Here is a 14,182-nt window from a genome sequence, read left to right on the forward strand (position 1 = left end):
AGTGATAACTTTACTTTTCACAGCGTTAGAAACAGTGCGGTGCTAATCGGTAAACAGGGGATGCAATGGCGATAGATAATTAATTATTTATTTGCTATACCGTTTTAGCTATCTTCTAAATTAATTTCAATAGCACGGGGTGGGGGCGAATTATGGTCCTAGATCAGCCCGATAAAATTCTATTCAATACTAAACTATCTTAAACGCCAAACCATAAAATGTGCAGGAAAACGAAATTTAGAAATTACGAACCTATTGTACTTAGTTCGATTTAGTTCTGTAATATTCATTCTGTTTCAAATTACAATAATTAATTTAGGAGATTTTTTTGAATTTCAAATTTATGAAAACTTAATACATTGGCAAATAATTTAACTTAGGATACCTACTTGTGGCATGACAATGATTGTTTCTTAATTTCAATATAATCCTATGCATTTAGGTTTATACAGAAATTTCATAGAGAATCGATTGATGTAAAAAAACGTATTTCGAAAAATTGGCGTTTCGAATAGTTTAGAAGATATTGAATAGACGACATTTTCTAGTTATAATCCCAGTGATTACAAACTATTAAACTTCTCAGTTTTTAAACAGATACTATGGTTTTGCTTCAAACTCTGCCATTTTCGTCTACTAGAATATCCGACTTGCTTATGTAAAATTGCAGTATGCAGAGCATACCATATAAAAGTATCACCATAATATATTATTATGTTGGTTGAAAAGGAAGAGCTTCGCAAGCCGGTTTGATCCACAGCTAAACTAGTAGACCTCTCAAGCCTTGATAGATCACTCCTGAGATACTGTCAGCACAATATAGAAGGGTGTTTAACGTTAATTATGCCCTGTATCACAGGTGTGGAAACGTGGAGAGTGCTAATGAAAAGCGAGTCAATTTAAATTCAGTATCCAAGGTTTACGCGACAGAGGATAGCTGCAAATAATAATAAAATGTGGGTAGCCATTTACAAACGGTATTAAATAGCGTGATTACAAATTATGTAGCCAGAATGAGAGTTGGATTGGTAGCTTAATGGATAGATAGCTGCTAACCCTTATCCGTGTAATGAAAGATGTGGGTTCAAATTTATTTTCTAGAATTTTTCTAATAAATACTTTGCAAAAATATTGAATTAACCACGTAGCGCATTACCAATAGATAATTTGGACAGGAGACATACCAACATAAGACAAGGCAATACAAAAGATGCGATCTAAACAACGCCAGCGATAGCAACCATTTACAATAAGCACATTATCCCTACTGGCTTCATGCGTACGTAAAAATGGTATATGTGCATATTAATGGTTAAACCATAGAGTATCATAGTACGTAGGTACCTATATCTCGCGTATTTCAAGCCGTGTTTCCGGCTCTGGCAAAGCTACATATTCTTTTTTAATCTGTGTTTGATACAGAGCAACGACCTATTGAGCGAATGACTAACAACCAATATTCGTAAAAAGTATGTTAATAATATAATTCCAAATTTTTGGAGGCCGATTTTCCGTTCGGGACCGAAACATGGTAATGCACTTTTTATTTTGGTGATAAAGTGAATTTTTAAGCCATGTCCGATCCACAGAGATACACCGAGAAAATTCACAGAAGTTATATTAACAGATTTTTGTTTTTACGAGAAATGAATGTTAGCCACTTGCTCAACCTATTAGGTCCATACTCTAAAAACAAATTGAAAAATAAAAAAATATGTGAATTTTCCAGACCCGGTTTTCAAACCCATGACATTATAAGCCGACGCGGCAACCGTTCGGCCAACGTGAGCATGAACAATAAGTACCGATAATTATTATTTTGTATGGTATAGTCGCGAGAGAACTCAAAAACTAATAGAAACTGAAATACCTAACGGGTAAGGAAAAGCAGGTAACCGATCTCTAGTAAGGAAGAATACGGAATAAACTTAAACACGTGTCAAGAATACGTCATACGTCGAATACTGACAACTGCTCTCGGTTTATGCATATACGCTCATTTAATATTGGTATATTACACACACTATTGCACGTCTATAATGCATAGTTAATTTTCGTAGGAAACTCACACATTCAAAACCCTGCATCAAAAATTTACTGTATTGATATCTAGGGACGGCAGGTTATATGAAAGTATGGTGAAGCAGGCAAGTATGGTGAAAAAGTATGGTGAGGCAGGCTGGTAATCAATTTACGGCAAAATTTCCACGTTAACATTTTAATATATATGGGTACGTTATAATGACCAAAGTAAATCCTCCGTGATGCCCTGCATTTTTTTATCGCGTTGCTATTTCTAGTAAGTCATCGGCTATTGTTGGCCTGCTTCATTCAGTTGTATGAGAAAGCCGATTCCTTGCCTCTCTTTTTATTTAATACCTCTATGATTGGTATATAGCCTATCGGAGTTCTATTTATTATCTGTTCTGTCGTCGCGTTGTTAATTTTCATTCAACGTTGATCAATCATTGAAATAATTAACTCAAATTTTTCGCCCCCTTGCGTATAATCCTTGGCACGCCATATGACTGAGTGTATTATTGAACTTGGCAAAGCCGAGCCTTGATTTTGACATGAGACGCCATTCGCAATGATTCTGCCAAGAGAAAGTGGGGTTTACTTAGCTCATGTTTTGTGAATGACGAACTTATTTATTTCTGTGATACCTGCCTGTCTGGAAACTGAACAAAAATAATAAAGGTTGCCTATGCTATATTGAGAGGTGGATTTAATCATTAATTTATATATTTAATCACTTGTATAATTATATTATTATATATCAGTGGTGAGGGGTATTAAGAATTGACATAAATAATGCACACTAAACTTTGTCGGTCATACATATTTGTTTTCATTGAACTAAGAATACAACTTGCAGATGGTGCTGGTTAGTTTTAAAAATTTAATTAAACCCTGCCTGAAAATTTTAGTGTGCACTATCTATGTTAGACCTTAACAGCCTACATCCACCCTTCCACATTGCAAGACAAGTAGAGACGTGACTATATTACACCACAGGCGACTGGGTTTTATATAGATACGTATATTTCAATTCAGGACTGAGCAGTGATGAGTAGGTAATCCAATCCCGAGCCAAAATTCTGATCCCGGGATTTCGGGATTACAATTTGACAATCCCGGGATTGGCATTTTTTTGTCCATCATTAATATAAAAAAAATATATTTACAAATAACATTGATAAAATCGCTCAAAAATAAATCTAGTATAATTTATACTATTTAAGACTATTGTAGTATATTGTATACGTTCAATCTTGGAAATACTTAAGTTTAATGGAGTAAATAATAATCTAATATAAATATTAATGTGAATTTAATATGAGATTGCTGTTTCTGATAGTAAAGACTTAATGAATGGGTTAGCGAGATTTAAAATAGTAAAGCAAATCATGGTGTACCATCATGGTGGGTTATGGCCTTTCCGCTTCACAAATCTAATTAGTCAGCCAAATATGAAACTATGAATATAAAATAATATGAACGTCTGAGATCATGGTGGAATTACTTTGTTAATAGTGCGAAGCATTGTTTTTTTCCAATCTTACTCATTTTTATTAATTTATGTGAAAAAATAAAATGAATCGGCAACTTACACATGGGTATAAATCAAACTTCATTCAAACTCAGTTTATTTCTAATGTAGTTATTTGGTATTAAAAGTATTTTTTCTGTTATATTTTCGTTTTTATTTTATTTTCCATAAAAATTGATTTGAAATTTAAATTGAACTAAAAATAACTATAATTGAAGATGACAGCGATAAAACATAAAAATATTGGTAGTTTTTCTTTCGAATAAGTACATACGAATACCTAAGTATACGTTGGGTGGTTATTTTATAGGATTCTGTAAAAGAATAACTTTGCATAATATTATATAGGTATTCAATTTGTGAAAAATACGCATTGTTTTAAGATTTTTATATACTTACTTAATTTAGTGATTTGAACTGTTTCGAGGCCTCCTTTAAATATTGTGACGAATCGATTGCGTCATCTGCGTCAATGAAAATCGCCACTGGTACTGAGTTTCATCTACTAAAACGGATTAAAGCATATTGAGTTCCGGATTAGAATGACAGTTTATAATGTTTTATTTTTCAACTAGTTAATTTAAGTCATTTTTTAAATAACTATGTATTTTATATTACCCACTAATAAGACGTAATTTACAACAAATTAAGACAGTGTAGGTACTTAGGCTTCTTTAATCGACTTCTCTTACGTACGTGTTTCCAAGTCAGATAATATACTCCTAATTATTAGCAATTTAATTTATGTTTTAAATTTTACTTGTTACAGATACCAACCTATCGAAGTTCAGCTGATCGTCCAACAGACTATTAGTAATAGTCCTTCATGAGGAATTTGGAGCGGTTTCAGCTTTCGAAGTCGTCGTGAACGAGGAACAATATGATTATTCGAATGGTAAGAATAGTTTTTCACTCTAGCTAGACTGTCTCCTTCAAGACCCCCACATCTTAAAGCGCGACCCCAGGCTACGATATTTGGCAGGCCTTCCAACCTATGACTAAGGTTAAGGGCATTATAGTGTTATACATTAGTATTCTCACAAATGGTATGCGGTATAAAATAAAATTCTACACGTGAATTATCATTTTAACTATATTGCGATTTTTTTTTGATAGAGCAAATTCATGGTCTGTATTTATTTCACCTAAGACTCTTAAGTCCGGCCCTCCAGGTTAGAGCCCTGTTAGCCCCCCCCCCCCTTTGTGTGGGCTACGTTCTAGTTATTCTTGTATCTGAGGTCAGTCATTTAAAATTTATTATGCTCTGCTACAAAATAAAATCACAAAACTAAATATATAACAAGCCACAGTGGAACTATCAATCAATCCACGTGACAGCTTCCAGTTTGACCAAGTATATATTATTTGAAACTCCTCTGGGGAAGGCGTACATGTTTTATGACTCATTATTCATCAGGAATCCTCCTGCTCGCTCTCAAACGAAACGTTAAACCATTAGTAGTGCAGTAGTAGGACCGGAGTGCACCGGGTTGGCGTTCCAGTATTTTTTTTCCAGGCCAGAATGCGCTCCGGCATGTATTCAATGGTTCTCAATAAAATCGAGATGTGTATTTTGTAAACTCAGTATACGGGACATAAAAGGGCAAGACAATTGATTAGCCAGTGTTCCGAAACAATGATGAGAAAATATTGTATTGCAATTTTTACTTATTGAAGAACATTATTTTAGAAAAGTGTATTGAAGTGGGGGGAGGTAAGGATTTAAAGCAGTTCTTCCCCTGCAATTCAGAAAGTAGGTATTCGACAGTGGTTTCGCGGTCTTTGTATTTGATCAAATATAAACAACGACGGTCGCTTTACACACTAGAGTAGACAGTAGGTACCTGTCAGCGGTACATGCCAAATGTATCTAGGTACTATTTTCACGAAACCTATCCACTCGTATTTACTCTAATTTGGATTTTTTGTTACCTTTTTCCCGTCCCAGAGTATTTCCGACTTATACGGTGTAAATGGAAACTCTCCCATTATTGGTATTATTGACTTGTTTGTCTCTGATAACTTAAAGACTGGGAGCATCCCTTGTTTGTTCTCCCAAGGTGCAGAACTCAGTGACATTATTAATGGACAACGCACTCAGTACAGTAGCTAACAAGTTAATTCGCGCATGGCGACATTCGCACATGTATATGTAGACGTCACGCAATTTCCATTATGCGATATCACGCATCGGGAATTTATAGCAATATCACCTTTATTGTAATGGTGTTAGAACAGTTTTTCTAGTGTCAATGTTCATTTGAGCGAACCCGTTCGAACCGAACCATTTGGCAGACCGACAAAAAGCATCGGGAATTTATAGCAATGTCACCTTTATTGTAAATGGCGTTAGAACAGATTATGCTATTCGGCAGACCCGACAAAAAAGTGAGTGTCATTTTTTCCCAGATGATTCGTCCATTTTAATGTCATTGGCAGAACTACTCTTAAATTACAATCAGTAATGTCAGTTGGGAGGAAAATAGCTACGTCAAATTAGATTGCTTCGGGTATTGATATATTCCATTTACGTGAAGGTGAGTTTAGGTCGACATTGTTTTTAAGATAGATTCTATCAACCTAGTTTACTCGATGTGCTTAAATGTACTTTTATTTTAGTTATTTACTGTTTATTTTTATTTCAATATTGTTTTTTTATGTCATGTCGTGAACGTTTTGAATTTATAATTTGTCACGTTTATTGTAAATATAAAATAATTTGAATTTGTAAATATGACGTGCCCATCCGCAAAGAACGTCACTGCTTGCGTGTCCGGAAACTTGTACGTATGCAGTTCGCCGTATCACACTTTACCGTGTAATATTGTATGGGAAATATATGGCCGTATATTAAAGACCGTACAAGCTCTTTGGGTCCTTTAGTACTGACATTAAATTTATGTCTAAATAAAACACGGTTCTTGTCGGTTTACACTTTACAGAAAGCCAACAGCAAACAATTTTTAAAAATAGACTATATACTGGATTATCTGTTATGTTAAGTTAGGTTTTCATTCTTGAATTCGTGAATTTTGCCAAAATCAGCTATGAAAATTGAATTAATATTCATACTGATTCTAACAAAATTGGAGACCGTATAGTATACGAGAGTGGCGAAGGGTTAAGATACAACATAAATAGCGCACACTAAACTTTGTCAGTTATACGTATTTGTTTTCATTGAAATAAGACTACAATAATTTACAGATGGTGTGAATTAGTTTTTAGAATTCAATAAAACACTGTGAAACCAAACCATAATAGATAATAGTCAAAGAATACTCGTCTATCTAAATTTATGCATTTATATCATACATAACTTTCGATATTTTGTAGATATAATAATATGTTTAATCTATTATAGTTTGGTTTAGGCAGGGCTAAATGAATTTAAAAAAATGAACCAACAATATGTGTAATATATTGTATTATCAATCCAACGAAAACAAATAAATAATATGAATGAAAAAGTGCACAATTTTGTCATATCACCATTAATATACTACTGGATGAATCATATGCTTCTTAAAATGACGCCCGATTTTCAGCGACTCGGCCAGTGTTAAAACTTACTGTTTTAATATCAGCGGAATTAACTCGATATAAGCTCACTTAATGTTTGTCTCGAAAATGAGCTGGTAATAATTATGAGTAAGCCCGATCTAGCTTGCATCTTACTCTAACTAATAGTCAGCGCATGACCGCTCTGTCCGCTCAGACATGAATTTTTGGTAGCTTGCAATCATTGGGTTGCATACACCCTTAGGGTCACTATTCCAAGAACGCAAATTTAGTTTTACAGCCAGGGCAATACGGGTGAAATTAGGGAATCCATGTTAACGGTCTTAACGCATTATACCTACAAGGAAATATTATAAGACGATATTCGTAATATCTTCTTTTCTGGTACATTTTTAAAATTACACTTGTATGGGAACTCCTCATCTAGTAGTATATCAATGCATATCACCCAAAATAAACCAAAACTATTATGGTTTGCTTTATTTCTTTGGTTACTGCAGTCTTAGTTCAATAAAAATAATTGCGTAATATGGTTAACAAAGTTTCAAATGCACTATTTATACCGGATCTTAACAGCCTACCTCCACCCTTCGCTACTGGTATACGAATACGATCATCTCTTTCCGATAGAAAGTTCACGGCAAACTGTGCCACGGTATAATGTAATACGTACAATTTATATTTGTAACCCACTGCTTGACGGTGGGCGCAGATGTATTTATTAAAAGATACACCGAATCAAATCCAATCTTTTGTTCGTAATTACACCAAAGTCTCTCTAATAAATAATTCAACGAGTACCTAGTAGATTGTCATAAATAATATTTCCATTAACAACGTTGTGTTTATGACTTGTTAATCTTTGTTAACACTTTCTCCCGTTAACGACATATTAACATTGCAGCAAAAAAACAAAAAACAATTACACGCTGACCGATTTAAAAGAATTTTTAGTGTTTTGATTTTATTCCCACTCATTCAAATAAAAGAAAAGAACCGATTCATAATTTATTTAAATCATACTACGTGGGCTAGTACCAATAATATTATTTTCATTCAGATGATTAAATATGCAATTTGCATGTTTTGATTCTGTATGTAGAAACATAAAACAACGTAACCCACATTTTGTAAAAAATCACAACATACTTATTATTATAAATTAAAGCAGGCATAACTTGGAAAAAGACCCATAGATGGCGTGGCCCATTGACTGGACGCCGCAAGCGCTATGCAGACAGATTAGGATTTAACTCTATGTGTAGCGGGGTGACTTCGAAAAGAGACCCATAGATCGCGCTGCCCATTAACTGGACGCCGCAAGCACTATGTAGACGGATTAGGATTTAACTCTATGATGACTCGGTAATTGATGTCTCTCGCAGATCTCTGACAGTCAGTTTAGTCTGATATGGATTATGGATATGGTTAAAAGTTACAGTTAAAGGTGGACATGACCGAAGAAGAAGAAAATCTGCAAAATGTCAATTTTCATTTTCCTATAAATCTTATGTGGTTACGCCTCTACCCAAATATGCATTAAAGTTTGTCACGTAAACGAAACGCTCGTTCGATATTAGTAATATTTGAGGACATTGACCTGGCTTTGTATTTCTTGTGTTTTGTGGCGTAAATTGAAATTAGCTTTAAAGCCTTGGCCCATGGCGTTTGGCTTTATAATTTATACCTTCCTAATCTGTTCTGTGGGGAAAACTGTATTATATTATATTTCTTAAACACTGCAACAGGCCACGAACGATCACCCAGGTTTTTCGAAAACATAAATACATTGTGACTTCACAGGGAATGGAATCAGTAGCTCCCGGATGAGAGCCCAGTGCCTTACGTAGGTACTAGACCACGAGGCCGGGTGTTCCTAATAAATTAATCTCTTGCCCACGCCACTCATTATAATAACCTTTTTAGTATCTGAATATTAAAAAGTTCGTCACTGCTACTCTAGTCCGACTCCTTGGAGTCAGCAGATATTGACAGTTCGCAGTGGATGTGGCAGATACCGCGTTGTTCTCGCGACGCATGCGTCATCCGCTAGGAATCCGCATAATCAGCGAGAGATAGTGATTTTGTGATTGTGACCGTAGAAAGTCGGTCACGAAATATTTCAAATATAAGCATCTCTCTCGAAACCGATCTCAGTATGATAATGCGATAATATGAAAGCAAAAAAGTGAATTCATTTCTGTTCGAGATGTATGCAAATTTATTATTCAATACAAATTCGACTCGTGTTGAATATTGGTTATATTATTTTTAGAATCGAAAATAATATTAGAAATCCACTGTGGTCTCTATTGAGATCGTAGATGATTTAGCGAAGCTATTAAAATTTATATAGTCTATTTTGATGTTAAATTTAATGCTCAATAAGAAAGTATTTTAGCAATCATATCATAATTACTCCGACTTGTATACCTACATAATTATAATTAAACAAACAGGTGTCCGCCTACGCCTTCAATTGTTTTTTTTTTAAATTCCGGATACTCTTATGAGATAATTCATCTTGCTGGTTCATAATTGAGGATGTAAGGATTGCAAGGATCCATATCAGGGAACTCAAGAAATAATGGGAACTGAAATAGCTAACGTGTAAGGAGTAGCAGGTAACCGATCTCGAGTAAGGAAGGATAAACTTAAACAGGAATACGTCATACGTCGAATACTGACAACTACTCTCGGTTTATGCATTGCCGCTCGTTAAATATTGGTGTATTACACACACTATGTACATAATGCGTGTATCATTTTCATATGAAACTCACACATTCAAAACCCTGCATCAAAATGTAGCGTATTGAATATAGCCAATCGGAATTCTATTTATTGTATAGATATAAAAATCAACTTAAAAATTGCTGAAAAAACAAATGAATTTATATTCTACAAAATATAATAATATGTATGATTAGATTTCTATTTCGTATACTAATTCATTACTTAAGCTGACACTTATAGTAACATCTATCAACAAAAATGAATATTCAGTCGATATTAAACCTTTTAATCAAGCAGTTCAAACCCTCCAGTATGCTCCAGCAAAAAGCATGTCTCAATTGACTAGTCGTTCCTTGTATATTATATTTGTCCGAGAATGACATAGAACTATCAAGCAGAATAGGAATGCCGTCCCCTTCCATGCTACAAATTACCTGACAATTCGTTAGGTACCTGCTTAGTCCGTATTGTTTTAGCTCTTAGAAAGTCTCTGTAAACTCAAACGAAGCACGCTTGCATTAAAAAAAAAAAAACGTGGCGATCTCAGTCTTTAGTATCTGCTCCTGAGACATTCACAGGTGAAAAAAAACTTCTGCTGCTTAACAACCAAACATAGGGCCTTGCGATACGCTCAATAATTAAGACCGAGTGTGGTGCGGGGCGGTTTGATTTAGAGGGTTATAATATGTTTGTGTATTTATTTTAGGGGTTACTATTTGTAGTTAGTTGTTCAGCTAGGTATCTACTAAGTTTATTTTTGATATGTGGATACTTGATTGATTGATTGATATACAGAACTCTTTACAATGGTTATCAATTATTGTATGCACGTGTACATTGTATTGCATTTTGACGATGTATATATTTAGATAATATTACTTTAGTTATATACCTAATATTATGTTGATTTAGTATTTAAGGGCGGTACGTCGCCTAGGGACGTCACTGTTTATTATTATTTAGTTTTCTCCACATTAACATTGACTCCTAGGATGCTTGCATTTTTCTCAAGGACCACAAAGTATTTCTGTTTCGACCTATATGGTATTGTCACCAGCTACTTACTTCTCTGGAAATTCCAGTATTATAAACACATCCAATCAATGACATTAATATGGGCGAAGCGTCTGGAAAAAAAATAACACTTACTTTTTTGTTGGGTCTGCCGAATGGCATAATCTGTTCTAACGCTATTACAATAAAAGAATTGAGAGTGGGTCTATCGTTTGGGTCCCACATCAGTTGAAGTACGGCCTTATGGCGGAGAGAGTCTAAAAGATTTTTTTAAGACTCCTTTACTTTCGGCTGCTTAGGGATGCTTACATACTGTAGCTTAAAATTTAGAAGGGATCTTTATTTAGCTACATATTTTTTCAGACTTATACGCGGCGTAAATGTGAACTCTGCCATTCTTGGTGGTGTTGGCTTGTGTGTCTCTGATAATTAGACATAGGAATCGAGGGCATCCGTTGTTTGTTCTCCCAAGGTGCAGAACTAATCTGCCATTAGTAATGCCAAATGGGAGGGCAATAACCATGTTAAATGAAATCGCTTCGGATATTGATATATTCCACTTACGTGAGGGTGAATTTAGGTGGACGTTGTTTTTAAGATAGGGTTTATCAAAGTTCACTCTGTGTGCTTCCATCTACTTTTATTTTGTTATTTATTTTATTTCTTATTGTATTATTAACTCACACGTCTTCTCTGTATTTTTATTTTTAAAAATTATTAATACTTATTTTATGTCATGTCGTGAACGCTTTGAATTTATAATTTGTTATGTGCATTATATGTATTGATTTGATTCGATAAATTCCCGATGCTTTTTGTCGGGTCTACCGAATTGTTTGGTTCGAACGGGTTCGCTCAAATTAACACTGACACTAGAAACACTGTTCTAACGCCATTACAATAAAGGGGATATTGCTATAAATTCCCGATGCGTGATATCGCATAATGGAAATTGCGTGATTATATATGACCTATACATGTGCGAATGTCGTTATGCGCGAATTTACTTGCTAGCTACTGTACTGAGTGCGTTGTCTATTAATAATGTCATTGCATCCAATGGTCATTATTTCATTCAATCATTCAATCGGTAATTAATCAGTTTTCTCCGAAATAATATTCAAAAGATGGTAATACATTTGTATTTAATACATAATGGGTCTGATTTGTAGTGATTCACGCTAATATAACCGTAGGTTAGTGGTCGTGTCGAATGCCTTACAATGCCAGTGGTCTCGGTTCGATAATCGCTTCGCTCATTTGATCTCGACAGTGAGACGTTGCATAATGACATAAGCGGCTCTAATTGTAACAGATAATTACCAGATAGATGGTAAAAGTTTTTTACATATTCAATTTTAAAAGAAAGTTGCATCCAAATGGTAAATTATTCACGATTTACTAGAATTAGACATGGTTTCGAATGCATACATTTTAATCATCTGTACCTATTATAATAATTATATGATAGGCATTTAGCTAAATTCACATATATTTGACAGCAAACAATCATAAGATACTGTAAGTCCCAAAGACTACGATGGGCGGGACATGTGGAGAGAATGTCTGAAGTTAGAGCGCCAAGGATCATGACGAAGTGGCTACCCCAACGGAAGAGACCCAGAGGCCGTCCAAGAAGGAGATGGGCTGACGCCGTAGAAGTGGACTGGCTTCATATAGGAAGACCCGGTAACTGGAGAAGTGTGGCGAGAGACCGGAGTGAGTGGAGAGCGGTTGTGGAGGAGGGCAAATCCCACCCCGGGATGTAGCGCCGTGAAAGAAGAACATAGATTTGAAGCGTACACATTTTCTTATATTTCGTAAAGTATCCGAATCCATTCATTGGTCGGCGTATAAATTGGTATTAAACGGTATAGGTACATACCTAATCCATTTTATTTCAATAATTCAAAAAAAAAAAAAAAATACATGCAAGTAGTGAACATTACAAATTATTAATTGAAGACGTTCACAACATGACATTCAGAAACAAAGAAATAATATTAAAATAGTATTATAAAAAAGAAATAAGTACGTCAGTATTAAGCTAGGGGCGGCAGGTTATATGAGATTATGGTGAAGATGGCAAGTATGGTGAAGCAGGCTGGTGATCAATTTGCGGCAAAATTTCCACGTTAACATTATATTATAAGGGTACGTTGTAATGACCAAAGTAAATCCTTCGTGATGCCCTGCATTTTTTTTTCGCGTCGGTAGGTATTTCTCGTAAGTTGTCAGGTATTGTTGGCCTGCTTCATTCATGTATTATGAGAAATCGTATGAGAAAGGCGATTCCTTGCCCCTCTTTTTATTTAATACCTCTAGTTATTAAACAGTAGAAAAGTGTTAATACAAAAAAATATTAATTAGATACAAGGAAGTACACCAAATGAGCTAAGCAGATCCTATTTTAAGAATTTATAAAACAACGTCCACCTATTATACTCATCCTCACGTAGGTGGAGTATGTCAATATCCGAAGCGATTTGGTTGAACAGAGTTATTGCCATTCCAATTGGTATCACCAATGGCAGGTTAATTCTGCTCCTTGAAAGAACAAACAACTGATGCTCCCGATTTCTAAAATAGTTATCAGGGACACACAAAACAATAGCAATAATAATGGCAGAGTTCTCATTTACACCACGTATAAGTCGAAAAAATACGTAGCTAAGTATTGATATCTTCTAGCATTTAAACTACAGTATGCAAGCATACCTAAGATAAAGTCAGTTAGATAAAACCACGGATAGTATCCATATCTATGTTCAACGAAATTGCTTCGGGTGTTGATATATTCCACCTACGTGAGAATGAGTTAAGGTGGACGTTGTTTTATAAATTCTTAAAATAGGGTCTGCTTAACTCATCCGGTGTACTTTCTTGTACCTATCTAATTTATCTAATGATCTATCTCTTTTTTTATGCAATATTGTTTTATATATCTTTGTTTCTAAATGTCATGTTGTGAACGTCTTAAACTTATAATTTGTAATGTTCACAATATGTTAAAAAAAAAAAAAAAATTGAAATTGAAATTGAATAACCTCAAATAATCAAAAAAAAAATTTGTCCACCGTAAGGTCATATTTCAACCGATGCGGGGCCCAAACAATCGACCCACTCTGTGTGGTATGCAGACAATGAGGTATCGTCTAATTAGTATGGAGTGGTTTTCAACCAATGAGATATTATATTGGGTTTCTCAAATTGAAGGTAGGCATTAGGCAATGTACGATTTTCATTTGTAAGAACCCCTCCAGGACTCACAACAAAATAAAGCAAACCTTATTGATGTCTAACAGCAGAGTGATTAAATCGAAGAATACGTCGCAGACATTTATTAATGATAGCCAT

General features: G+C 34.7%; 1 protein-coding gene across 1 annotated transcript in view; it reads left to right on the forward strand.

Moving 5' to 3' along the window:
* Positions 1–14,182, forward strand: part of LOC147076500 (uncharacterized) — a 70,845-nt gene that overhangs the window by 43,044 nt on the left and 13,619 nt on the right. Inside the window, exon 3 of the mRNA XM_085940892.1 lies at positions 4,323–4,448. Coding sequence (XP_085797018.1) covers positions 4,434–4,448 — 15 coding nt within the window. The 5' untranslated portion in view covers positions 4,323–4,433. The remainder of the gene's footprint in view (positions 1–4,322; positions 4,449–14,182) is intronic.

This window comes from Rhyacophila brunnea, unplaced genomic scaffold (genome assembly GCF_057557595.1).
Source record: "Rhyacophila brunnea isolate RB1 unplaced genomic scaffold, BYU_Rbru_1.0 scaffold_13, whole genome shotgun sequence".
NCBI classification, from domain to species: Eukaryota; Metazoa; Arthropoda; class Insecta; order Trichoptera; family Rhyacophilidae; genus Rhyacophila; species Rhyacophila brunnea.